General features: G+C 44.9%; 2 protein-coding genes across 4 annotated transcripts in view; one reads left to right on the forward strand and one right to left on the reverse strand.

Annotated features, from left to right (window-relative positions):
* CCNYL1 (cyclin Y like 1) overlaps positions 1–13020 on the forward strand; it is a 46028-nt gene extending 33008 nt beyond the window's left edge. For all 3 annotated transcript variants that reach the window (XM_025405517.1, XM_025405518.1, XM_025405519.1), the window contains 3 exons: positions 4095–4261; positions 8002–8164; positions 10437–13020. In XM_025405517.1, the coding sequence (XP_025261302.1) occupies positions 4095–4261; positions 8002–8164; positions 10437–10547 (441 nt within the window). In that variant the 3' untranslated portion in view covers positions 10548–13020. The remainder of the gene's footprint in view (positions 1–4094; positions 4262–8001; positions 8165–10436) is intronic.
* A 6711-nt stretch (positions 13021–19731) lies between these two features.
* On the reverse strand, positions 19732–26747 carry FZD5 (frizzled class receptor 5). The gene is made up of 2 exons (XM_025404677.1): positions 26452–26747; positions 19732–26182 (listed from the first exon to the last, which is right to left on the reverse strand). Exon 2 carries the CDS (start codon positions 25924–25926, stop codon positions 24169–24171), a length of 1758 nt encoding a protein of 585 aa, XP_025260462.1. The 5' UTR covers positions 25927–26182; positions 26452–26747; the 3' UTR covers positions 19732–24168.
* Positions 26748–27489: the final 742 nt, after the last annotated feature.

Consider the following 27489-nt stretch of genomic DNA (forward strand, 5'->3'; position numbering starts at 1 on the left):
CTATGGTAAGATTTTATCATTGAATAATAAATCCTATTCAAGTGGTTAGGATTGTTTTACTCTTCCCCACAGCAAACCTATAGAGGAAGGTCAACTGCATGGCCTGGAGGGAAAGAATACTTAGGTCAGTACCTACTCCGTTAGCATCCATCTGGAATTTAGGAGAGAAGGCTTCTGCTGTGCACTTGAATAGAAACCCCTCAGTGGGTACTGGATCAGACTTAGGCGTTTTCATGGAGCTGTAAGCCATTTGGAACACTTAGGACATACTGTAGAGAAGCAGGAGTGGTGCTTCCAGAGGTAGAGAGACAGGTGATACAGGAGGGAAAGCTGTATAGGAAGAGGGGGAGTTCATTATAGATGGTTTAAGCTCTATGTGCCTGTGAGGTAGCAGAGTGGCAGTGTCCAGTAATCATTTGAATATACTGGACTGGAGCATGAATCTGAGCTTAGAGGTAAGGAATGAAGAGTTAGAGTAGCTGTTCAAATACAGAGAAAGGGTGCAGAATGAAAGTGGACAAGCTAGGCATGGTAGTGCACACCTGTAGTCCCTGTTACTGGGGAGGCTGAGGTGGGAGGATTGCTTGAGTGCAGTAGTTTGAGTCCAGCTTGGGCAACATAGCAAGACCCCCATCTCTAAAAAAAGAAAAGAAAGTGGATAGAAGTAGATCTCTAAAGACTGTTAGCATTTGAGGGACAAGCCCCCAGATGGAGTGGAAGGAGGAAACCCAGGAGAAGGTTATAAAAGAACAAAGAGTTCAAGATAAGAGAGGCTGTGGTCCCAGTGTTAAATGCTGCCAAGAAGTTTCTGATTCTGTAAATATTCACTGGGTGCCTACTCTGTGCCACTATTCTTGTATTTTGTTTTTGTTGTTGTTGTTTGTTTTAATTTTTTAGTAGAGCTAGAGTCTAGCTATGTTGCCCAGGCTGGTCTCAGAACTGACCTCAGGTGATCCTGCCAGAGTGTTGGGATTACAGACGTGAGCTACCAAGTGCTAGAGTAGAGGAGAGGATTGAACAAAATTCTTGCCTTTACGAGCTTATGTTCTAGTGAGGAGGACATTTTTTCAGGTAGTGGTAAGTAGCAAGAAGATGAAGCAGCATAAAGGGATACAGAGTGAGAGGAGGGGCTCACTATTTTAGATAGAATGATCAGGAAGAACCTCTCTAGAGGTGACGTTTGTGCAGTGACCTGATCAAAGTAGGAAGGTAAGGAGTGCCGGCATTACAGGCAGTCAGACAAGTGCCAAGACTAGACAGGAACATTTTGTGTGTGTGTGTGTGTGTGTGTGTGTGTGTGTGTGTGTTCAAGGAACAAACAGCAAGGTGTCCAGTGTGGTTGGAGTGAGTTGGAAAAAGTGGAGGAGGTGAGGTCACATGGGCAATGCCACATACAACTCATAGGGCCTTTTGGCTTGCAGGCCACAGGAAGGTTTTGTTTTTTGTTTTGTTTTTGAAATGGAGTCTTGCTGTGTCACCCAGGCTGGAGTGCAGTGGTGCGATCTTGGCTCACTGCAACCTCCACCTCCCAGGTTCAAGCAATTCTTACTGCCTCAGCCTCCCGAGTACCTGAACTTACCAGCGCCCGTCACCACGCCTGTCTAATTTGTTTTTTCTTTTTTTCTTTTTTTTTTAAAGTAGAGATGGGGTTTTGCCATGTTGGCCAATCTGGTGTTGAACTCCTGACCTCAAGTGATCCGCCTACCTTGGCCTCCCGAAGTGTTGGGATTACAAGTGTGAGCCACTGTGCCTGGCCAGGAAGAAGTTTTTATTCCAGTTTGATGGGTACTTTTGGTAGATTTTGAGCAGGGGAGTGAAGTGCTCTTAATTTAAGAGGTTATGCTGATGGCTTGAAGAGAGTAGACCGTAATTGGCAGAATAGAGGCAGAGAAGAGAGTCAAGAAGCGACTAGGGTGATGTAGGTGAGCAGTGACAAATGGCGAGCAGCCTACCAGTGAAGGTGGACATAGCAGGAATTGCGCACAGTCTGGAGTGGGGTAACTTGAGCGTAGGTATTTGGCCTCAGCAACTAGGTGAATGGAAATGGCCTGTACAATATTAGGGAAGACTTGGGGAGTGGAGCAGTGGGATGAAGAGCTCTGGCTTGTAAGTGTGAAGACTCTGGGGACGTTGGCAAGAGGAGTCTCAGGAGAGTGACAGCAGCAAGGGACAAATAGGAGTGGGTTAAGGAGAGATGAGAGATGAAAAGCTGATACCAGGGCATGATGCTTTGAGCAGATGAGAGGACACATCTGGGGAACTGTGGGGAGGGGGATGGGAACAAAGGAAACACACTGGGGAGAATCTCTGGCAGAGAAGGAGAAAGCCTTCAGAAAGATGCAATTATGGGGACAGTGTTCTGCACAAGTGGAATGGGATCAACTGCACTAGTGGGAAGAAAAGAACTCACACAGGAGGGCAAGTGGTATCAGTGAGCATCAGCACATCATCAGCTTACCAGTAAAGGCAACAGGAAGTTGAGAGATTGTCTATGTTGTTTCCCTGTGGTCTAATTATTCCCATTGAGAGTTGAACCCTGTGAAAGAGGTTCATTCTTAGGATACTGCCAGTGCAGAATTTTGGGGGAAAAGGAACAGAATCTGTCTTAAGAACATGTCATGTTCAATACCTATTTTTGAAAACACAGTTGAGTTTGGAGAGTACTGCCAGATCTCAGCTGCCTATCTGATAACCTTCAGACAATAAATAAGCTCTGTTAAAATGAACTTTTTTCAGGCTCGGCACAGTGGCTCATTCCTGTAATCCCAGCACTTAGGAAGGCTGAGGTGGGCAGATCACTCGAGGCCAGGAGTTTGAGACCAGCCTGGCCAACGTGGTGAAACCCCGTCTCTACTAAAAATACAAAAATTAGCCAGTCGTGCTGGCGGGTGCCCAGCTACTCAGGAGTCTGAGGCAGGAGAATCGCTTGAACCCAGGGGGCGGAGGTTGCAATGAGCCAAGATTGCATCACTGCACTCCAGCCTAAAAAGATTTCTTCTTGTCTCGATACAGAGTTCAAGTAGCATACAGACATATTCTTCCACAGAGAACCCTTTGAGGTGACGGCAAATTACAGCTTACCTCTGTAATCTTTACTTAGCTGTTCACTTTGCTCAATTCTTTGAAGGATGTTTGGTAGATGTAAAATAATTCATGAAGTTGTCTGATAAACTGCTTGGCAGGTTTAGAGAAATACCAGGAGTCCAGAGACGTCCTTTTGTCCATGTGTGTTCCTTGTGGAGGCACTGAATACGGGGAATATTTTATAGCCCTAAAGACCTGCCCCTATCATGCTGCTCTGCACAGCAGCCACTGGGTGGCTCTCTTGACCAGCAGTTCTTCAAGCTAGTGCCACAAAAGGGTTAGTTACTGTGAAAAGGAGAAGGTAAAAATGTGCTCAGTATTACTTCATATTTGAGCATAATATAACTACCTGTAAAATTACTATCTACTAACATTGCATCTGGTAGGCACTCAGTATTTATTGAACAACTCTATTACGAGTGTGGAGGTGATAAGAGTGCCTCTCTTCATGATGCCCTTTGCTGAGATGTCCGGTCATTCCTGTGACCAAATCGGGCAGGAAATGTATGTGGGCAGAGTAGGCAGCACAGATATCTGACCTACAACTGTGATTTGGTGTCTCGCTTTGGCTGACTAAGCAAAGTCTCTGTAGAACATAAGAATAAAAGGCACTTATTTTCTGGTCAAAAACAGAAGAAATCTGTTAGTCATGAATTCTTATCAAAGCATTTAGGGGCCAGGCGCGGTGGCTCATGCCTATAATCCCAACACTTTGGGAGGATCGGGTATATCACCTGAGATCAGGAGTTTGAGACCAGCCTAACCAAAATGGAGAAACCCCGTCTCTACTAAAAATACAAAAATTAGCTGGGCATGGTGGCGCATGCCTGTAATCCCACCTATTCGGGAGGCCAAGGTAGGAGAATCGCTTGAACCTGGGAGGTGGAGGTTCTGGTGAGCTGAGATCACGCCATTGCACTACAGCCTGGGTAACAAGAGCGAAAAAAAAAAAAAGCTTATCAAAGCATTTAAACTGAACTAAAATCAAAGACCAGTGTTCTATTTTACAGGTTTACTTAGAAAGGCTTTTAACTTATGCTGAAATCGACATTTGTCCCACTAACTGGAAAAGGATTGTTCTGGGAGCCATTCTTCTTGCCTCAAAGGTTTGGGACGATCAGGCTGTATGGAATGTGGACTACTGCCAGATCCTCAAGGACATTACAGTTGAGGACATGTGAGTTTCTTAAGGTTTTGGTGAACTTTCTAACCATTTTCCAGTATCTTATTTGTTTCTGTAAAGTTAACAAGGAATATTTGTAAAGGTTACATTATGCAGATAATGGAAATAGGCATAAGACTATATATTTCTATCTTTAGTATAACAGTTCACAACAGAGCAAGACTCTGTCTCAAAAAAAAAAAAAAAAGCTATATATTTTCCATCATTACTTGATAGGTTTTGATGTGTGACAATCTGCTTGATAAATTGAAAAGTATTTTTCGGGTGGTTTTTGGCAAACATCTTACAAGTATACTACCAGAACAACATAGTACAGTAAATATGTTTATTTTATTTTTTTTATTTATTTTTTTGAGACGGAGTCTCACTCTGTGCCCAGGCTGGAGTGCAGTGGTGCAGTCTCGGCTCACTGCAACATCTGCTTCCCAGGTTCAAGTGATTCTCCTGCATCAGCCTCCTGAGTAACTGGAATTACAGTGGGATTACAGGCATGCGCCACCACGCCTGGCTAATTTTTGTATTTTTAGTGGAGACAGGGTTTCACTGTGTTGGTCAGGCTGGTCTCGAACTCCTAACCTTGTGATCCGCCCACCTTGGCCCCCCAAAGAGCTGGGATTACAGGTGTGAACCACTGCACCTGGCCCCTTTATGGCTTTTAAAAAGTTATCTGCCAGTTAAAGCTCTTTGCTCTTTTTCTTTCATTTATTTTTTCATGTGACCAGTAGGGTATAAACAGCCCTTAAAGGGCATATGTCTGGCCTTTGAAATAATTGTTTGGCCACTATTAAGGTCTTAGGGCCTCTGGACTATTGAGAAGTTACATAGCTTCAACCTGAGTCACACATTGTATATTTGCTTTTGCTAGTCTTTCCACATTTTATCTGAAGGTCTGTTTTTACAGAAGCCTTGAGATATGAAGATCCCTGTGCCCTGACCCCTCCCCATTAGGAGTGTTTTTTGTATTTAGAAATTGGTCTGATGAGTTAGGAAGCTCCATTGTTCCCCTTAGGCAGTCTGAGAAACACTGCTGGGGCATCACCCAATACTCACCACACTTGAGAGGCTCCCTGGGTACTCACTCCAACAACCACAGCACCACTTTGGGGGCCTTGAGTTACCTATGAGAGTACAAGGAGCCTTACCGAGTCATGGAGTTCCTCACAAATGGCACCAATATGACCCTGAAACAGCAGCTTCATCAGGTCTTCCTTCCAGTCTGGCCTCATGACTGCTGTGAAGGGAAGGGCCTTGGAGCTTGGTAGGCAGGGTGAGCCAGGGAGGCATTTCCAGCAAAGCTCTTAGGGTGCCAACTGGACAGTGAGAATGGCTTTGTGGGTGGCATTTAGAAAAATATGAAGGAGCACCTCTTGATGATGTTGAGTAACAGAGGAAGATCAAGGTCATGACAGGCAGTGGCAAGACTTTGTTTTTATTGCCTTTGCCCATTACTCCATATGACTGTCATTCAGAATTACCATACCATATATTCACAACTGAAGTGAGGATGCTTGTGACTATAAAGGAACCAGTGATTGTGGTAGCTGTTGAAGTGGCTTTTGGTGAAGTTGACCACTTTACTAATGGTGTAAACCGAACAGCCCTAGTGATATTGCTGGTAGCCATTTTAGCAAAGGGTGTGACAGCAAATGAATTTGAAACAAATGGAAGTACTTTTGGAAGTTGCAGAAGCTAAAGTGACTTTGATCACTGCTATCATTAGTCTGCAAACTGGTTTCTTCAAGGAAGCAAAATTTATAATTATGAACACTAAGCCCTACCATGATGGCAGCTAAAATGTTCTCAAAACCTGCAACTGAACTGGCTGAAGTTCTCGTTCTAGATACAAGATCAGAGAACATGCAGGGAAATGTGCAGGTTTCTACAGATGTAAGCTTCAGGAGCAGCAGTGGCAGGGGCCAGCTCCAAGAAGACCAGTTCTAGATAGTTGCTGTTTGTGTATGCCCGGGGAAGCACCAGGAGCTATGCTACAACCAGGCAGCTTTCGTTTATGATCTTTGGAAAGCATTTCAACAAACCGTTTAATATACATTTGTCTCATCCCCCTGCTGTTGACTGTTTGTAGTGGTCTCATTTGAGTCTAAATTGAAACAATTTTAAATTGGTGTCTATGAGGTTATTCTTAAAATTTTTCAACATCTACATGTCCTGTTAGAATATATTTCCCTTTAAAAGAATAAGTTAAACTGAGCAGCTGCTATTCAGACGGTTTGCTGTGCCTGTAAAGGGTATGCTATTCAGCCACCTACCCATTTAAAAAACAACAAAAAACGTAGAAGATGCATGTTCTGTAGGCATAATGCTTTTCTTCAGTGATTAAACCTCTATTAATACGTGTGTTAATCCTATGAAGTACTGTATTTCTACACAGTTAAAATGTATTAGTGGAAAAAATATAAAAGGGATTGTGAAGTGCATTTATTACTGTAGTAAATTAAGTCCTGATTAGCTGATTATCAAAACATTATCTGATTTACATTTCTATAGGCTTATGGACATATGAACAGGAAATTAATTTTGGAAGTAGGTTCAGTTGGGTTTTTAAGCTCAGCAAATGAGAAAACCACATCTCTGCTCATATTAACTGCTCTCCATACAGGAGATCATCAAGCATTTGTTGACTTAGCCAGTGGATAAAATATTAAAACTTTAAACCCAAGAAACCAAATATGTTGTTTAGGTATTTATCATTTTTATACAGTTAAGTACTTGTAGGGATTACTGTGAAAGTGGTTAAGATTTTCTCTAGTTTTGTGTTTATTGCTTAAGCATTTGGCAGGGGCAGCTGTGTGGTCATGTGGCTGAGTACTACTCCCAGCCCTTTCCTCTCCCACTGCATTCAGCTCACTCCTACATTCTGTTCTGACCAGGATGGTAGATACTGAGCACCTCAGGGTTTCATTCCTAACTCAGAAGAAATACTGAGTTTTTAAGTCCAGTGACCTACCACGAGGCATATCATAAAATGGGTTTAGTCTAGCCGAGACATCCACCTTTGATCTTTCTGCCTTCCAAAGTTTAAAGAGTATCTTTACCCTGTCATAGTGACAATTTCTCACCTTCATAATATATTAAAGTGAGCAGAAACTTGCATTATGCCCTTTGACATAGCCTCATGCGCTGGGACAGGGGGAGGGGATTCCCTTCCCTGTAATGTAGCTTGCTTATTTATTTATTTGAGATGAATCCTTGTTGCCTCAAGGGTTTTTCCCCCTCAGAGATAATAGCAGTGGCTCTCGATGGATCCATTTGTTGCCGTGGTGATATGCCCACTCCTTTTGTTGGTGCTTCTCAACTTCAATAAGCCCCTTCCTGTTATCAGCCCGGTGAAAATGTCTGCAAGTTCTTCAGAGCTAATAAACAGCATACATCATTCCTTTCATCTGATCACTATAGTGGGGCCTTGTGAGTGAGCATGAAGTATGAATTGTACAGCTGCACTAATGGAACTCTGAAGAATGAGGCCCGAGTCAGCAGCACAAGTGTATCAGAGGCCGTAACCTTCAACCTTCATCCCAGTCCCAGAGTGCTGGGATGCAGAAGGGACCACAAGTAACTGTACCTTGTGTGAACATTAGTATGTTAATATAACTGGGTAGCCTATATTTTAAAACAGAGTTTAGAGCTATTCTAGTCACTCAGAATGATATTTTTGAAGATAGCCCACTTGACTGACATTGTCCTGTGCTGGTTTTGTTGTGTTCTTCCTTCTCCAGGAATGAAATGGAAAGGCATTTTCTGGAGCTGCTTCAGTTTAATATTAATGTTCCTGCCAGTGTTTATGCCAAATACTACTTTGACCTTCGCTCCTTAGCAGATGACAACAACCTGAATTTTCTATTTGCTCCTCTTAGCAAAGAAAGAGCACAGAACCTAGAGGTAAGGCTGTGAAGTCACTAAGTGGGGTTTTCCATCAGCCACCAAAGCCAACATCTGTGACTAAATCATATTAAGTAGTGATTAGGAAAATGGAAAGCTTTAAAATTAACTAACACACTGAAGAGCTTATTAGCCCTTTGGCGTCAGATTTCCTGTGTCTTTTATGGTTTAGACAAGGATCAACATTATTTAAAAATTATACATATTAACTCTTCTGTGACCATAATTCAGAATATTTTAAATCAAATTTAATCTGTTGTTAATGAGGCTTCCTTTTGAACTTCTACCCTTTCATATAACCATACATGAATAATTTTTTTAGCTGGGCGCTGTGGTTCATGCCTGTAATCCTAGCACTTTGGGAGGCCGAGGCAGGTGGATCACCTGAGGTTGGGAGTTCGAGACCAGCCTGACCAACATGGAGAAACCCCGTCTCTACTAAAAATACAAAATTAGCCGGGCATGGTGGCACATGCCTGTAATCCCAGCTACTCGGGAGGCTGAGGCAGGAGAATCACTTGAACCGGGGAGGTGGAGGTTGCAGTGAGCCGAGATCGTGCCATTGCACTCTAGCCTGGGCAACAAGAGTGAAACTCCATCTCAAAAAAATATATATATACACACAAAAAAATATTATTCGGGTATGGGAGTGCATGCCTGTAATCGCAGCTACTTGGGAGGCTGAGGCATGAGCATCACTTAAACCTGGGAGGTGGAGGTTGCAGTGAGCCAAGATCGCAACACTGCACTCTAGCCTGGGTGACAGAGTGAGATTGTGTCTCCAAAAAAAAAAAAAAAAAAAAATGTTCTTTGTGACTATATTCCTAATTTTATCTACATACATAATTCACTTGCCACTCTTGACTGTCTTATTCTGTTTGTAAATTCATGTCATGGTTTACATATCACAGTGCAGTCCTGTGAGTTTTTTAGACAAAGGATTAGTGGGTAAGCCAAGAGACCTATACCCTTCACTATATAGGGTGCAAGTGTTTCAAATGCTGGATGTAAGTGCTGGGCATGGTGGCTCAAACGTGTAATTCCAGCACTTTGGGAGGCTGAGGCAGGTGGATCACTTGAGATCAGGAGTTCGAGACTAGCCTGTACTAAAAATACAAAAATTAGCCGGGTGTGGTGGCAGCGCCAAGTTACTCAGGAGGCTGAGGCATGAAAATTGCTTGAACCTGGGAGGCGGAGGCTGCAGTGAGCCAAGATCATGCCACTGCACTCTAGCCTGGGCGATAGAGCGAGACCCTGTCTCAAAAACAAAACAAAACAAAACAAAACAAATAATGTAGGAAGTACGTGGGTTTTTTAATGGAAATGGTAACTTTATGGGGCAAAGTAATATTTATGGCTTATGACTCTTGGTGAGTATACAGCAGAATTACAACTGAAGTGGACACATACTTTAAACTGACACTTTCTGTGGTACCATGGTGGTACTTTAGAATAATATGTATTTCTAGACTGGGCTCAGTGGCTCACGCCTGTAATCCCAGCACTTTGGGAGGCCGAGGCAGGTGGATCACCTCCTGGCCAACATGGTGAAACCCCGTCTCTACTAAAAATAAAAAATTAGCCAGGTATGGTGGCACATGCCTGTAATCCCAGCTACTTGGGAGGCTGAGGCAGGAGAATCGCTTGAACCTGGGAGGTTTCACGCAATTGCACTCCAGCCTGGGCAGCAGGAGTGAAACTCCGTCTCAAAAAAAAAAAAAAAGAAAAAAGAAATAATACGTATTTCTACCATAATTAACGTGCATGTGAAGTAACACCTTTTGGTGCGTCAGTCATTAGACCTCTCATATATTCCAATATAGTCCAGCACATGCCTGCCTCATTAAAATGTGCTTTGAGTATATAACAGCTAATAAGGATGGGGTAGAATTTGAATAGCTGAATAAACTTATTTTTTTGCACAAGTGTACGTTTGTTATATTTAAGGGATAAGTGCACAGGTAACAGATGCTATTGCTGTTAGGAGCCTATCACAATACCTTTGACATCACTGGGAATCCAACTTTTTAATAATATAATAAATTCCCCTTTATTCTCTGGGAATCTAATCGTAGCCCTTAAAGGATATTACATTGGTGAATTGGCAGGAAGTAGTGTCCCCAGAACCTGGCAGTGTAAAACTCAGCCAAAGTAGCTGTAACTGTGAATTATGTAAAGGAGTCTACATGTGTGGCTTTCATCAGTGTGCTTTTTCAAATGTGGAAACCCTTTTTAAAATTGTACCTGTTTTCTATTTGATTGACTTTCCTAGGCTATTTCTAGATTGTGTGAAGACAAAGACTTGTGTAGAGCCGCTATGAGAAGGTCTTTCAGCGCTGATAACTTCATTGGTATTCAGCGCTCCAAAGCCATCCTCTCTTAAAGGGAGAAATGAGGGGATATAACGTCACGCGACCTTCTACAAAGACTGGAGAAATATCACCTCTCCTGCTCAAAAACCAGCAAAATTAGTATTTTCATCAAAAGGAAAGATCTCAAATTCAAGAGACTCATGGACAACAAGGATTATACTCCATAGGAAAGAATGGGACCTTGTCAATGCAACAGAACACACTTCTGTTCTTTTTAATGTAAACAGAGTTACAAAAACCACTCCAAAGTGAAGGCTCCCATCCCACACACAGATATTTACTTACTGTGTGGGCCCGATAGCTGTGAACTATGTAAGGTTTTTTAAACAATAGTTTAAATTTTTAGACTTTAAAGACACTAACCATATAACTTTTATGTTTCTTCCCGTTTTTCTTCCTCCCCCCCATTTTGCTGCATATGCCTTTCAAATCAATGCAGTATTACCATTAAAACATGGGACTCTTCACTAAAGCCACTTAGGAGCAGACTGCAGCATTGTTAGGTATTGAAGGGTTCTTTCTCCCTTCTGTTACCATTGAAGCTGCTAGTCATTGGCAATCATTTTAAACCAAAAAGCTGCTGGATAACATTCATCATTCATATTTTTTGCAAGCATTACTTTAGCATTTTAGCATGTTTGGGGTCATAAACAGGAAGTATCAGTTATTGATATCTGCTTCTATTGGGGTCCATGTTGCATTTCTTGTGAACTAAATGGTGCTTCTCATTTTCTGATAATTTTTCTCTTGTTAAATAAAGGTCTTAAAAGATTTTTTCATAATGCCAACCAACATGGTGGTTCAGTGATGATGAAAAAAAGCAAAGCAGTTTTAAGCTTTAATATAGTTTGGGCCCTCCAGGGCACTGCAGCATGAGTATAAATGCTATAAACCTTTAAAAAACATCGTTTGAAAGTTTTTTTGTTTTGTTTTTTTTTAAGAGATAGGGTCTTACTGCATTGTCCAGGCTGGAGTGCAGTGGCTGTTCACAGGTGCAATCATAATGCACTGCAGCCTAGAACTTCCTGGCCTTAAGCCATCTTCTAGCCTCAGCACACAAGTAGCTGGGACTAAAGTGCACCTAGCACTTGTCTCCTGAATATTAAGCTTTTAATTTTTTGTTTTGGTCACTCTTGATAGCAGACATTGACTGAAACAAAAAATTAAAAGGTTTATATTCAGAATTGGCAACATGAAGCTAGGTGTGGTGGTGCACGCCTATAATCCCAGCTACTTGGGAGGCTGAGGCTGGAAGATTGCTTGAGGTCAAGTATTGGAGGCTGCAGTGTACCATGATGGTGCCTATAAGAATAGCTACTACACTCCAGCCTGGACAACGTTATCAAGACCCCATCTCTTAGAAAAATGCAAAATTAAATGCAAAAGAAATGGGCTGGGCATAGTGATTCATGCCTATAATCTCAGTACTCTGGGAGGCTGAGGTGGGAGGATTGCTTGAGTGCAGGAGTTCAAGACCAGTCTAGGCAACATAGTGAGACTCTGTCTGTAAAAATAAGTCAGTAAATAAAAATAGTTGATATGGTGGCATGTGTCTGTAGTCCCAGCCACTCTGGAGGCTGAGGTGGGAGGATCAGTAGAGCCCAGGAGGTCAAGGCTGCGGTGGGCCATGATCATGTCACTGCACTCTAACCTGGGTGACATCCAGACCCTGTCTCAAAAACCAGAAAAATGTTCAAACATGATTTTGTAAAGGTTTGTAGCATTATATTTCTACAAGTATCAAAGCTTAAAATTGCACTGAACTTTTGGAATACCTTGTATCTCCATAATCCCTCCTCTTTTTAAAAGTGTTTACTTGCAGAGTTGTGCTCTATATGCTTTGATCACCGAAGTTTCTTTAAAGGAAGATTTTGAAGAGCAGTGTTAATTAACATGTAATAAAAGGAATTGGACCCTAATGATAGAAGGTGATATGAACAGCTGATATGAACAGCTGTTTTATCGTCCTACATGCTACCAAGCTGTAGGTGTCCCATTAAGTCCTGCTACTTAAGAAATAACTTACATAACCCTTAGGAACTCTTACTTCAGGCTTTAAAAGGCAAGGAGCAAATAATTTTAGGAGACCGATAATGTCACCTAAATTTGAAATAGTAAAAAGATTAGTGTTTTCAACCACGTGAAATCTATTTCTCCTACTTTCTCAAATCTAATCCTAGGAATCTTGCTTATAAACGAAACATTTCTGGGCCAGGAATACTTCCTCTATTATAGCAATGCTTCACATCATATTGTGCTGCAGTTTCCATCATTTTTAAAGGACAGAGACATAAATGATAAATAATGGTATAAAAATATTACAATCTACCACCTCAAAAAAACACAAATATAATGTTTATGGAATTCAGAGCTTGGAGATTCAAGTATTGATTGCAGTTTTATTTTGAAAAGAATGCTACAATTTATGTGGTTTTTATTTCTCATGTTTATATTAAAAGCTAATAAACTCTATTTTAATTAAAATATGGCTAGTGTGTTTGTAACACTTCTATTCACATGGTGTTACATCTCTGCCCAGCCTAGTTTTAAGTCAATCCTGATATGTCTTTAAAGCATTTTCAAACCAACCATAATTTGATTTGATCCATGCCTCTAGTTAAGATGTAGTGATCCATTTCTTTTGCATATGCTCTTTTCAACGTGAAGATAATTTATTATACTTAAAATCACTGTCTGGCCACGATACTTAATGGCATAGTGTATTAGATGGCATCTTGAATAGTTGGTTATCGTGTCTGAGAGGGAAAAGCACATTAGAATATAAAATTAAGTAAAATGTACCAAAGAGAGAAGAATTTCAGGAATAGCGTAGAATTAGAACAAGAGGTATTTGAGGTTATCAGACAGTTAAACAGGAAAGAGAATGGAAAGACAGGAACTAGAATTTGTGTTGCTGTTGAGAGGGTGTCTTAAGCCACATAATTTGACTTTAACGTGCTATTTTGAAGCTTACATTTCAGTTAAAAATATACCAAGTCACTATTAGGCTTCTTTAGAACTAAGAGTAGCCACTCAGCTTTAGCAATTCTCACTAAATCCTGACAGTATTGCAATATTTCCATCCACTTTAATTCTTCATTACCTGAAGTCAAATATTTAAGTAAATGATCGTGGCCAGGCACGGTGGCTTACGCCTGTAATCTCAGCACTTTGGGAGCCCAAGGTGGGTGGATCACTTGAGGCCAAGAGTTTGAGACCAGTTGGCCAACATGGTGAAACCTCGTCTCTATTAAAATTACAAAAAAGACTGGGTGCAGTGGCTCACGCCTGTAATCCCAGCACATGAGGTCAGGAGTTCACGACCAGTCTGGCCAACATGGTAAAAACCTCGTCTCTATCAAAAAAAAAAAAAAAAAGCCAGGTGTGGTGCATACCTGTAATCCCAGCTACTCGGGAGGCTGAGGCAGGAGAATCCCTCAACTCTGGAGGTGGAAGTTGCAGTGGGCTGAGATGGCACCACTGCACTCCAGCCTGGGTGACAACAGTGCAACTCCGTCTCAAAAAAAATAAAATTACAAAAACATTAGTGGGGTGTAGTGGCACACGCCTGTAATCCTAGCTACTCAGGAGGCTGACACAATAATCGCTTGAACCCAGGGGGCAGAGTGCAGTGAGCTGCGATTGCACCACTGTACTCTAGCCTGAGCGACAGCATGAGTCCATGTCTCAAAAAAAGAAAAAAATAACTGATCACTGTGTCTTGATAAGTTGCCGACTAGGATAAATGATCTGATTTAACTTGGAAAAAAAATGTATCATACGTCACTTTATAAGATGGTTTGCACCTTGTGATATGCCAGTTATAAGCAGAAATGTTGACATATTTGAGTGGCCAAAGAAAGTTTGGGAGAGGGACATTGGACATGAATCTGTGACTTGAAGAACAAGTTGGTAAAATAAGTATCACTAAAGTTGCTCTCCTCCTTTGACTTTTAATTCTAGAAGGCAATACAGCGACTTTGATAAATGGGAAATTGGGTCAGTTGAGGAAAAGTATAAATGCCACTGAAAAGCAGGTAGGTTCTCTGACAAATAGGGCATGGAAACTAAGTTGCTAGTGGGGTGGTAACTATGGCATTTTTCTCAAGAGTTCTGTACCTAGGGAAGATTTGTTCCCTAACATGAGACTTTTAAAAAGGACTGATTACCTGGACTCAAATTTATTTTCATTTGTAGGTTTTTTTTTTAACTACTATAATACAGACCCCAATGAAATACTAACGTTGGTATATTGTGAACTGAACTTTCACATCTTTATTACAAGAAAAACACAAAATATCTGAAACATATTTGATAGGAGTCTGGGGGTGAAGAGTTAAAAAAATGAAAGATATATTTGAACCAAACTGTCATTTTTATAGGCCTTTTGGTTGCCTTTTGGCAATTTCATGTGTTTCATCCTAAGATGACCACTAAGGGCTCAGTGTTTCTGGTTAAAGAGAAATTTTATACTGGCCCTTTATTTTACATTTCCTCTTTATGTAATCCATATGTCTATACATTATTGAAATCCAGCACTAAATCCTGGCTTTATAACAGCTCAAGGTTCATTTCTTGGTCTAGTTTTCCTGCATTTCTAAGTATAGCTTGATTTTTTTTTTAAGCCAAAGCCAATTTTAATCAGAAAACAAATTCAGTCTTGATTCTGTGTTCAGGCTCTGCAGTGTTTCTGGGAACTAGTTTAGCCACAGTATTCAGGTTAACTAGAATCTTTCATCACCCAGCCTTTCTCCCTAACTACATTTAAGATAGTTATGACGGACTCTCAAGCAGGCTTTTTTTTTTTTTTTTTTTTGAGACGGAGTCTTGCTCTGTCACCCAGGCTGGAGAGCAGTGGCATGATCTCGACTCACTACAACCTCCACCTCCCGGGTTCAAACGCTTCTCCTGCCTCAGCCTCCTGAGTAGCTGGGATTACAGGTGTGTGCTACCATGCCTGGCTAATTTTTGGGGTTTTCTTGGTTTGTTGTTTTTTTTTTTTTTTTTTTTTTTTGATGGAGTCTCGCTCTGTTGCCAGGCTGGAGTGCAGTGGCGCAATCTTGGCTCACTGCAACCTCAGTCTCCCGAGTTCAAGCGATTCTCCTGCCTCAGCCTCCCAGGTAGCTGGGATCACAGTCGTGCGCCACAACCCCCAGCTAATTTTTGTATTTTTAGTAGAGACGGGGTTTCACCATGTTGGCTGGGATGGTCTCAATCTCTTGACCTCATGATCTGCCCGCCTTGGCCTCCCAAAGTGCTGGGATTCCAGGCACGAGCCACCACACCAGCCTCAAGCAGGCTTATTGAGTATAGTACTACTTGGAAAAGACAGCTGGCAGAGAACTCTCCCAGGTAAGTGCTAGTTTCTGTGCAGAATCTGTAGTTTACACCTAGCACCTCTCAACAGATTAAGGATTGTATTACCTTAAAGTCTAACTTCTGCCTACGTACCCATCTGGTAGACCTGACTGGGGCTGACTGACATTGTGCCAGCAGGCAATACCTAGGAGCCCTTCAGTGAAGCCTGCTCCCCTTAGTATACAGGAGCAATCTGGTTTCTAAGGCAATTTCCATCTAACTATTTGACAAGGGAGAGAACGTGCACTTAAATGTGAAATTTTAAGAATGTTTGTGGTTTAGGATATCTAGGGTGCAGGAAGAACAACTAACTGTGAAAGTGAAATGGTATAGAAATTAAGAGGAATCCCGAGTCCATTGAAAAAAGGTTAACAGTCTTTAAAAAGGTACAGGTTTAGCCAGGTGCGGTAGCTCACGCCTGTAATCCTAGCACTTTGGGAGACTGAGGTGGGTGGATCACCTAAGGTCAAGAGTTAGGGACCAACCTGGCCAACATGGTGAAACCCCGTCTCTACTAAAAATAGAAAAATTAGCCTGGTGTGGTGGCACGTGCCTGTAATCCCAGCTACGCAAGAGACTGAGGCAAGAGCGAAACTCTGTCTCAAAAAAAAAAAAAAATAAAAGGGACAGGTTTGGTAATTAACTGCTGTAAGGGAGCAAAGCAATTGGAATGTGATTAGGAAAATTCAGTAATGGTCCCAGAACCTAAGGTCTTCAATGGGCTATCAGTATTATCTACTTCAAAAGACTTCAGAAGATTCCCAAATTAGACTGCTAGCTTTAAGGGCGGGGGGGGGGGGCGGAAATCTGTTGCTTCGTCGTCTTAACCTCTATTCCACAAATGTTTACCTGCCACCCCCTAGCTGGTGGCCCCTGTGTCTGCTCAGTGTGAGAACTCTCCGACAAAGGCGGAGCTTCAAGTGTTTTATGCACCTTGTCTTCCACCTGCTCCTTCACTTTTAGGTGAAGATCCTTAGGACCCTCCCTCAACAATATCATCCCAGCCTCACCCTGACCCAATGTGGCAATGCTTGATGTTGGTCACTGTGACCCACTACCAAAGCATTAGCATCAGGTTCTAGGACATGCAGGTTTCATGAGGCTCACAGGCTAACAAGCCTCTTGTAATTCCCTTTCATCACCTATTTGAGCCCACCTGTGTTCCCCAAAGCAGCTGTTCCCAACTTACTGCACTTACCCGTTTTCCTGACTTGCTGACAACCCTAGTCATATATCCTCAATCTAGGCTGCGGACTAAGTGGCATCTGCACCTTCCAAAATCTACTATTTCCTCTGGCATTAGATGCTTTCTTTAAAGTAACCCTCCTCATCTAGTGGAGAGCATTCCATCTCTAACTCTAAAATCAACCTTCTATATCTATCTTCTCCACTACTTTATTCCCTTCTGCTTTAAAATTGCATTCATCTCCCCAGTTTGGGGATGCAGCAATTGTTGTCCAGTTCTTTAAATGTCCCAGTGATTCTCACGATGTGGTCCCCAACCCACCTGCCTCTCATCAGCTGAAAGTGCCTGTGAAAAACAAAGCTTCTCTAAAGGCAATGTGGTGTCCTGCACTGGATCCTGGAACAGATAAAGAACATTAGTGGAAAATCTGATGAAGTCTGCAGTTAACAGTAATGTGCCAAAATTGACTGCTTAGTTTTAACAAATGTTAACATTGGGAAATGAGTAAGGGGCATACAGAAACTGATTTTCACAACTTTTGGTAAATCTAAAATTATTCCAAAATTAAAAGCTTATTTTTTTAAAAAAATAGCTTATTGTGCCCCAGAGCTACTGAATCTCAATTCCTGGGGCTGAGATCTGGGAATTGATATTTTTAACATGAACCTCAAATGATCCTTAAGCAAATACAAATTTGAAAACCTAATCTCTCTTTCATTCCATGTCTGAACAGCGGCTTCCCCATTGTTTTACTTAACTTTGCCTTAATCTGAGTCAATCCTTTAAATCTTTTTAACCCTAAAATATAAATCCCCCTTTTCACAAATGAGAAAACTGAAATACCCAGAGATTGTGTCCAGGATCACATGACACATAGTGGTGGAGCTGGGATGTGAACTGCTAATAAGTCTGGCTCCCAAATCCATGCTCATAACCACTCTGCCTCTCAACCCTGTTACCATCCACGGACAAACGAACAAGCTGTGTAACTAAATCACTAAAAGAACCATTGTTACCAATATTACCCTGGGCCCACCTATTTCTGCAACCTTCTTTTTTTTTTTTCTTTTGAGATGGAGTTTCACTCTTATTGCCCAGGCTGGAGTGCAATGGCGTGATCTTGGCTCAATGCCACCTCCGACTCCCAGGTTCAAGTGATTCTCCTGCCTCAGCCTCCCGAGTACCTGGGATTACAGGCATGGGCCACCATGCCTAGCTAATTGTAGAGACAGGGTTTCTCCATGTTTGTCAGGTTGGTCTCGAACTCCCGACCTCAGGTGATCTGCCCGCCTTGGCCTCCCAAAGTGCTGGGATTACAGGCGTGAGCCATTGTGCCCCGCCTATTTCTGCAACCTTCTAAGCCCAACAGTCCTTCTCTCTGTTCCAGCTTGAGACTTTGCCCTTTGTCCCTTTTACCAATGGGGAAAAATGAATGACAAGAAAGCACGGGGAAGATGTGCTAACTACTGTGTCCTGGACATGTAAGGTACAGTTCCTCTTCTCTTAGGATTCAACTCAACTATATTTTCTTTTTTTTTTTTTTTGAGACAGAGTCTCGCTCTGTCGCCAGGCTGGAGTGCAGTGGCGCAATCTCAGCTCACTGCAACCTCTGCCTCCCAGGTTCAAGTGATTCTCTTGCCTCAGCCAAGTAGCTGGGACTATAGGCACACGCCACCACGCCCAGCTAATTTTTTGTATTTTTAGTAGAGATGGGGTTTCACCATGTTGGCCAGGATGGTCTTGATCTCTTGACCTCGTGATCCGCCCGCCTCAGCCTTCCAAAGTGCTGGAATTACAGGCGTGAGCCACTGTGCCCGGCCAACTCAGCTATATATTCTAGTCTGCCTCTCCTAACTACCTTACGCATCAATCTAATAAAGTTCCTAGTGTTCACCTTGACGTTGAATTACACTCTCTCATATTGCTAACTAACTTCTTATTGGATTTACGTTGTCTCCTACAAATATTTTAAGCTAATTACCCATGTTCTCCAACATGCTTATGTCTCAGAGCATTGGTGGAGAACACTGACACACCACGCATTAAAATGAGGTGGTGTTTGGTAGACTGGTGGCTAATCTGCATTTTGCCAAAGCAGCATCAGTAGAAGGTGGTCTGACAATATATCTCAGGCTCACTAAGCATCTGTCCAGATGATCAGGGAAGAGCCAGCTCAGTCAGTTTCACTGTCTCTTCTGGGCTCCCTGACTTGTATTTAGAGCGCAATACCAAGTTGCAGATCCCACTGCTGGATGATAAAGTTTTGGGAGTTCCTGCCCTCCAACCAGACACACAAAACAGCATCATCTCTAATCAAATTGGTTCAGTATAAATGGAGGGCTTATAAAATAGAACGCAATCTCAGGCAAAGCGTTTGTCCTTCCATGTATCTCCCTTCATCAAGTGAATCACGAGACAATCACAGGATCGGCAGGCGTGAGACCTAGGAAATATATTCAAGTAAAACATGTTTCTTCACTAGTTCTGTTTCTGGTGATTGCAATTTGCTTGATTTTACTTACTAATAAAATTTTTGCTGCTTATATTTTAAGTACATCTGAAAAACCTGATTATGAAGTTAGAATCCATATATCTCCTCAAATACTCTTAGAAAGCAGTGTCTCTCCACAAAAACATGAGGAGAAAAAGACTTCTACAGCATCTTTTTATTGTCTTTACCATTACTTTAATGCATTTTAAAATTTATCTACATTAATTGGGAACAAAGAAAAATAGACATTTCTTTGTTTTTCATAAATAACTAATCTTCATATTTGATAAAAATCTCAAACCATTATTTTACCTTCCCACAAATATAATACATACAAAAGTTTTCTGAAGTAAGCTCAACAAATTAAGTATCTTGAGACTAACATAACCACATACAACTGCCGTTTGTACTGACTCCCAGGAACGAAGCAGAAAGAAAAACTCATCAAGCTGCTCTGGGTTTCGTTTTGTAAGTGTTACAGATTCAGAACTGTAATCATGTATCATCTGCCAGTAATAACGTATGGATTCAAATTGATTGTCTACAAATAAGATATCACTGGCTCTGGGGTAACTTCTGGATTTAACATGACAGTGACTACTGCATGGGATAGGCACTATACATATGTGGAAATCAAAAAAAGTACTGAATGCCCTGGACTTGAACTACTGACTCGGTATGTGCCTCATTTGGCTCAGTAATAAATTCACCTGCACCAAACCCGTATCAAAAGTCACCAAATCTCTCATATATATATAATATATATTATGTATATACACAACCCACAAAACATACATACTATACATACAGTTTGTAACAACATGAAGTCATATTGTCTTAAAATGATGTACTCACAGAGAGACATTATCCTGGCTGAAATAAATCCTATTGTCATCAGGCTGCTAGCTTTTGAGAGTCTTGACTCAGGTTAGCTACTTATATTCTGTCTACTCTTCACCCTTCTTTAACATCTTGGCAGTTCTTTCAGAACCACCCTCCCCAATCCAGACAGATTTCTTTCCCAGGATCACTTGATTGGACTTTGGAAACAAGAAAGAGCATGCAGAGGGAGCAGGCAATTCTTAGCCACTGTCCCTCACACCTGCCTATATGTGTGATGTGCTCTGTCCTGTTGGCCACATTTAGTGTTAGAAAGCAGTTATTCAAAGCTTTGTCCCTCCTACCCCCCTTGGGCTTTCTGTAGAGCACAAAAGTGAAAGAAGCTTCTTTGGCAGGGGTAGCAGTTCATTAAAATATACAACTACATTTCCTAGCTCTGGGGTTCCCATTCTGTACTGCAGAGTGCAGGTCACGGATGCTGTTATTAAGGTTCGGTGTGTGATCCATGAGGTTTTCTCCTGGCAGCCGGTGTCAGGATTAGTGCAGCTCCAGCCCAGGAGGAAACAGCCTAATGAATACCAACTTTGAAACAGTGCTGTCGGCACGTTATTTAAGCTTGTACATGCACACAATTACACACAACACATACAAGGGCCTTGGTCACTGGCAATGGTCATGAGAAAATATGACAAAGGTTTGCAAGGATAAACCAATAAGGCACCAAGAAAAATTATTTCCAGTCAATTTGACCATTTCAAAATATAAGAAGGGAAATCATAGAAATTAAAAAGATTTCCTAATATCTGGTCAGCTGATTCACTGAGAGGTCCCATTAGTTCCTTTACACAACCTACCTAAATCGAATCCTCACTGGCTAAACTATGAAGTGAGGCACTGCTTAAAATCAAACTGAAAGGGATAGCCCTGAAGCTGTACACATAAGAGACTCCAATGGGCCCTAAATCCTCCCCAGCTTCACAAAGCTGGCTGTGAAGAAGTTGCAGAACTACTCCATAACCTTTTATTTTACAATTGTTTTCATGAGCATGACTTGTTTCCATAATCAAATGCAAACTGGAGGAAGTAAGTCTATGGATGGAAACAGGGGGTGGCCGTAAGTAGATCCAGTTTCCCTCCCCTGGGGTGGCTGATATCAGTAAGACTTAGGGAAGCAGGTGGGCTTTTATCTTTGTCTCTCTTAGGGGATGAGGGAAGAGAGGGACAGCAGAGGTGAGAACAGAGACAAAGAAGTGCCTCTGAAAGTTGGTCTGGAATTAGACCCCAAAGATCCCGACTAATATTGCCCCCCCTTGAGCTTAGCATCCTTTTGTTTTAACTGGCTTATTTTTAAAGTACATTAGTTGTTCAGCATGTTGCTAAAATGAAAAAAAAAAAAAACAAATTCTAAAAATGAATTAAATCGCTTTCATCCACTGCATCCCACAACTTTTGGATACACTGTGCATCATTTCTAGATTTCTCCACAAAGAAGGAGGGACAACTCAAATTAGGCACAATGACTGAAGGCAGCAGAGCAGTCTGTGTACTTTCTGGGAAGACATACGAAATGAGGGAAAAGGTCAAGGTGATCAGAAAAGGTTCTCTCATCTGAAAAACAGGAGAGGAATTGGCACTCAGTCAAGGGATCTATTTCAAGATTCTAGGAAGAGGCTTCTTCCTAGAAGAATAGAGGAATAAAATAGGCACAAAGTTCTGTAGCTATTTGTATGAGGTTTTGTAGAATCCACTTAAATTTTAATTTTAATTCAGAGGATGAGTTGGGTAAGAGCAGTGCATTCTGATAAATGTGAAGTTTTTGAGAGTCCTTAAAACTTTAATACTAGGTTTCTTCCCACTAGTGAAGTGTTTAAATTCCCTCTGGGAACTATGCATTTGTCTATTTAACATCCATGAAATAAAAATGGACCTAGGCTTACATTTTACTTTTCCAGCTTTGGTATAAGTGAATTACAAATGCCTACACTCCAGTTGTTTTCCTAGACAGGACTTTCTCAAATGTTAATTGCTCTGGTCATTTTAGCTTCCTAAATTTAGTCCCCAATCCTGGTCATTGGTATTTTGCTGGCTGAGGCACTGTCACCCCCTTCCCCAGTAATGGCCCCACACTCTTCATGAATGAATGCTTAAACAGATTAGGAAAGCAAACAGAATTTTCTAATAGCAAAGAAACCTCTGTGTGTGTGTGTGTTCATCAATATAGGCTTTCATAATGAATGAAGGAATAGTTAAACAGATTAGTAAAGCAAACCAAATTCTCTAATTGCAATGTGTGTGTGTGTGTGTGTGTGTGTGTGTGTGTGTGTGATCAATATACAGGCTTTCTCAGAAGAGGAAGAAAACTATAGAGGTAGCACTACATTGATCTATATTTTAAAAGGTTGTGCAAGCATGTTGTGGGTCTCTTTTGTTTTCAGAGACAGCAGAGAGCAACGTCTTGCTGCTTTTGGAATATCTGGCTATAAACTAGTCCAAAGTCCAGGGACACTTATTTTCCCTTATTTGGGCCAATGTTTGTTCACAGGTAGCCAGCCTCCTTCCCCCAGTTCAAGCACTTCATTCAAGGGTGGGTGTGGTTTCTAATCACAGCTCTCCAGGAGAGGAGGAATAAGAAAAGCAAAAAGGCTGTTTAACATGATAAAGGGGGAGGGGTGGGGGTGCAGCAAATAAGTGTTGGAAATTTACTTTAATTATTGGAAGTATATCCATTTTAGTCCTTACATTTAAAAAGGAGCCCCCGTTAGCAAGTATCACTAAGTATTGTCCAGAGGGAGTGGGTTTATACTTTTACCAAAATTATAACACAAGTTCCTTTAAAAAAAAAAAAAAAAAAAAAAAAAGCGATCACTGAAGCCTAAGAACCACCCACTACCTCTCAGGCACAAGGCTGCCATCTCACCAGCCATCTCACCAGCTTAAAATTCAAGCTCCACCAATCACCATCGCTTAGGTTCTCACTATTGCAAATATTTATGCCAGATCCTCTATAATGCTACCTCTAACTTATTCAAGACACAACGATGGTGCTTTTAGGAGTGAGAATTATTACAAGCACTACAGAAAAGAAACTGAACCTCCCTCTATAAACAAAGCCAAGGATGAACACAAAATCGCTAAGCACTCCCTAAGCTTGTCACTTTGGAGAGGCCCTGAGCACATTATGCTCCCCTCCTAGGTATGACCTGGGGCTATAAACTGCAGCTCACCTTAAATAATCACGGATACTTTAAGCAGTAGAAGGAGGAGCTGGCTGAAAAAGCACACCCAACAACTTCCCAGTCACAGCAACCGAAACGTTCACTGTTCACATTTTTTTTTTAAAGACACACATATAGGAAATATATTTTCCCAATTGAGACCACACAGTTCAAAGAAACCTGAACCAAGTGGAACTTCATTACAACGCCAACCTTAGGATTGTAAAGCCCCCAAAGCAAAGGTAAATTTTGTTGCCAAAATGCAACAAAGTTACAAATTAAGAAAAACACATATAAATTAAAAAGAGGGTTCCCATAAAGAAGGCAGTAAGAAACGCAAAATAGAATACACGTGAGCTGGGCCTCTTGGAGAAGACCTGGGACAGGTTCTTCCTCGAAAACGCCCCTCTTCCCTCTCTCCAAGTCGCCGCGGGAGGGGGCAACAGCACCATGAAGGTAAACGGAAGTGACCTTGGCAAAACTACCAAACAAAACGCCCCCCTCCCCTCAGCTCTTCGGCCGGGTCCCTCGGCGGCAGCCTCCTACACGTGCGACAGGGACACCTGCTTGTGGTAGGTGGCGGCGGGGCCCGGCGGCCCGGTCCTGCCTGTGAGAGCGGCGCTCGCCTCGGGGTAGTCCCCAGCGGCCATGGCGCCCCCGCTCTTGTGGCCGCGCCGCGGGCGGCAACAGCAGCGGCTGGTGAAACGCCGCCACGACTCCACCGTCTTGCCCGACCAGATCCAGACGCCCGACGTGATGCCCACCACCAGGCACATGAAGTACTTGAGCATGAGCACCCAGTACTCGGGCTTGGCGCGCGGCTGGCCGGCGTCGGGGCCCGGGCAGGCGCAGGTGAGCGCCGCCTCCCAGCTCTCGCGGTAGTGCTGCTCGTACAGGTAGCAGGCCACCACGATGCTGGCGGGCACCGTGTAGAGCAGCGTGAAGATGCCGATGCGGATCATGAGCTTCTCCAGCTTGTCCGTCTTGGTGCCGCCCTGCTTGATGACGCTGCGGATGCGGAAGAGCGACACGAAGCCCGCCAGCAGGAAGAGCGTGCCCACCAGCAGGTAGAGCACCAGAGGGCCCAGCACGAAGCCGCGCAGCGAGTTCAGGTTCTGGTTGCCCACGTAGCAGATGCCGGCCACCGGGTCCCCGTCCACGGAGCTCAGCGCCAGTGCCGTGATGGACTTGACGCTGGGGATGAGCCACGCAGCCAGGTGGAAGTACTGCGCGTAGCCCGCGATGGCCTCGTTGCCCCACTTCATGCCGGCGGCCAGGAACCAGGTGAGCGACAGGATGACCCACCAGATGGAGCTGGCCATGCCGAAGAAGTAGACCAGGAGGAAGACAATGGTGCACAGCGCAGGGCCCGTGGTCTCGTAGTGGATGTGGTTGTGCTCGCGGCTGCAGGCCACGCTGGCATGGCCCACGACCAGGCGCACTAGGAAGCCCAGCGACACGCACAGGTAGCAGGCTGACAGGAAGATGATGGGGCGCTCAGGATAGCGGAAGCGTTCCATGTCGATGAGGAAGGTGGCCACCGTGGTGGATGTGGAGATGAAGCACAGGACCGACCACAGGCCGATCCAGAAGGTGGCGAACGTGCGCTCGTCGGCACTGAAGGACGGCTGGTAGCAGGGTACCGCGCAGTTGGGCACTTGGCCCGTCCGCACCTTGTTGTAGAGGGGGTGTGACTCCTTCAGGATGGGCACGAAGGGCTCGCGACACTTGCACACGGATGGGCCCCCAGCGGGGCATTCGCCCCCAGAGGCCGGCGCCCCTGGCGGGCCTGGAAGGGTGGGCTTGGCTGGGAAAGGCCTGGGGGGCGCCGTGGTGGCCTCGCTGCGGTTGTAATCCATGCAGAGGACCTCGGCGTCGCGGCCCAGCACCGGGAGGCGGTCGCAGCTCATGCGCTCGGGCCAGGCGAAGCCGTACTGGCGCATCAGCGGCGAGCAGCCGGCCTTGGCGCGCTCGCACACCGAGCGGCAGGGCGGCAGCGGCTTGTGGTAGTCGGGCAGACAGATGGGCGTGTACATGGAGCATAGGAAGAAGCGCAGGTCCGGCGAGCATTGGATCTCCACCAGCGGCCAGAACTGGTGCACCTCCAGGCCCGCCTCGTCCTGCGTGTCGTGGTTGAACTGGTTGGGCATGTGCGTCAGGTTGTAGCCGATGCCGCGGCACATGGGCACCGTGATTTCCTGGCACACCGGGGCCTTGGACGCGGCGGCCGCCCGGCCCACCAGCTGCGCCAGGAGCAGCAGCAGCAGCGAGGGCGGCGCGGACGGGTCAGGTCGAGCCATCGCCCCCTCCCTCCCCTCGCCTCCAGCGGCCCGCGAGGGACCGACACAGGCAGAGGAATCCGGGCCGGGGCTTCTCCCTCCGGCGTCTCGTGTGTTGCACCGGGGCTGGCAACCTGTTGGTTGCTTTTTCCTTTAAAAAAAATTCGTCCAAAGATAAACTGCTTTGGGAAGGCGCTGCCTCTGCTGGCAGCGCTCCGCTTCTCGCCGGATAGGGCTGAGGAGAGACGGTGAGGGCTCGGATCCCAGGGAAAGGACTCTTTAAAAAAGAAGGGGGAGAAGAAAGATTGCAACCACTCCCTGTTGGAGGGGCGTCAACGGTTCGGTCCCCGCGAGCGGTCTCCAAATCTCTAAGTTAACCCCTTTCCTTTCCTCCCCGCTCCGCCTCCTGGAACCAAACTACTGACTCCCCCACCCTTTCTTTCCAAGCTGGGCCCTCCAGGCAGTGCCCGGAGACCTGAATCCTCAGCTTCCCGGAAAAGGGCACAGGAACCGGGAGAAGAACAGAGAGAAATGGAAGGCTCTCACCTCCACGGATCCCGCCGAGAGAAGCAGACAGTCCGCAGCCAGCCTGGGTCCTCCGTCCCTGGGTCACTCCGCTGAGAAGCGCGAATCAGAGCCGGGCTGGCGCCGGGAAAGTTTAGCGACAGGCTGGGTACCCGTGGCAGCGGCACATGGCAGCAGGTGGGGGCGACTCAGAGAGGGGGGCGCCCCCAGAACAGACGCGGCGCAGGCCGGTCACTCGCCCTCTCCTCCTCGGGGGCCCCCCGCATGATCCAGACGGAGCCGGGCAGGGGCAGGCCGTGCGGTCTCCCCGGGGCCGGGAGCCGGACGGAGGGCGAGCGCGCCTGGCAGCACCTGGGCGGAAGGAAGGCGGGAGGCGGGAGCCGTGGGACCCCGCCGCCTCACAGCACCGCGAGCAGCCGGCGCTGGCCGGGCCGGGACTGCATGGTGCGCGCCGGCCGCCGCGTCCCGCCAGCCGCTCGCCTCCTCCCCTGCAGGGGGCTCCGCGCTCCAGTGGACTCCTGGGGGCGGTGGCGACGCTCTCGGGACGTGCCCTGCTCGGCTCCTCCCCCGCGCTCTCGCACCCTTTCGCCCACCTCCGGCGAGCACGGAACCGCGCGCGGCGGCGACCACAGAGGACTCACGGCCGCAGGCTGGCTGCCCTCTCCCGCCCCGCCCGGGTCACCTGCTTCTAATGCCCGCCGGGAGGCCCCGCCCCGGCCCCGCCCCCTCAGGCCCGGGCGCGGTTGGTGGGCCGCCTAGCCACGCTCTCCTCGCGTCCCCGCCCACTGCCCCGCGGGCTCGGCCTTTCCCCCGGCGCCCTCTGGCCCCGCCCGGAGCGGGCAGCCAAGGAGCGCTGACCAATCGCAGACCGGGAGGCGATGGAGGCGGGGCGAATGCTAATCATGCCGCTCTGGGAACCCGGGCGGGAAGCCGTCGCCAGAAGTCCCTCCGGAGTTCTCTGCCGGCGCCCTGGGTGCAAGACTCGCTCCTGTAACGTCCTGGCTTACGCACCTTTGCTCCCAGGGCCCCTGCTCTTTCTGTCTGCAGCTAAGCGTCCTT

This window comes from Theropithecus gelada, chromosome 12, assembly GCF_003255815.1.
Source record: "Theropithecus gelada isolate Dixy chromosome 12, Tgel_1.0, whole genome shotgun sequence".
Lineage (NCBI taxonomy): Eukaryota > Metazoa > Chordata > Mammalia > Primates > Cercopithecidae > Theropithecus > Theropithecus gelada.

Excerpts from the sequence above, each read along its gene's own strand:
- FZD5 (XM_025404677.1), bottom strand. The coding sequence starts at position 25,926 with ATGGCTCGACCTGACCCGTCCGCGCCGCCCTCGCTGCTGCTGCTGCTC.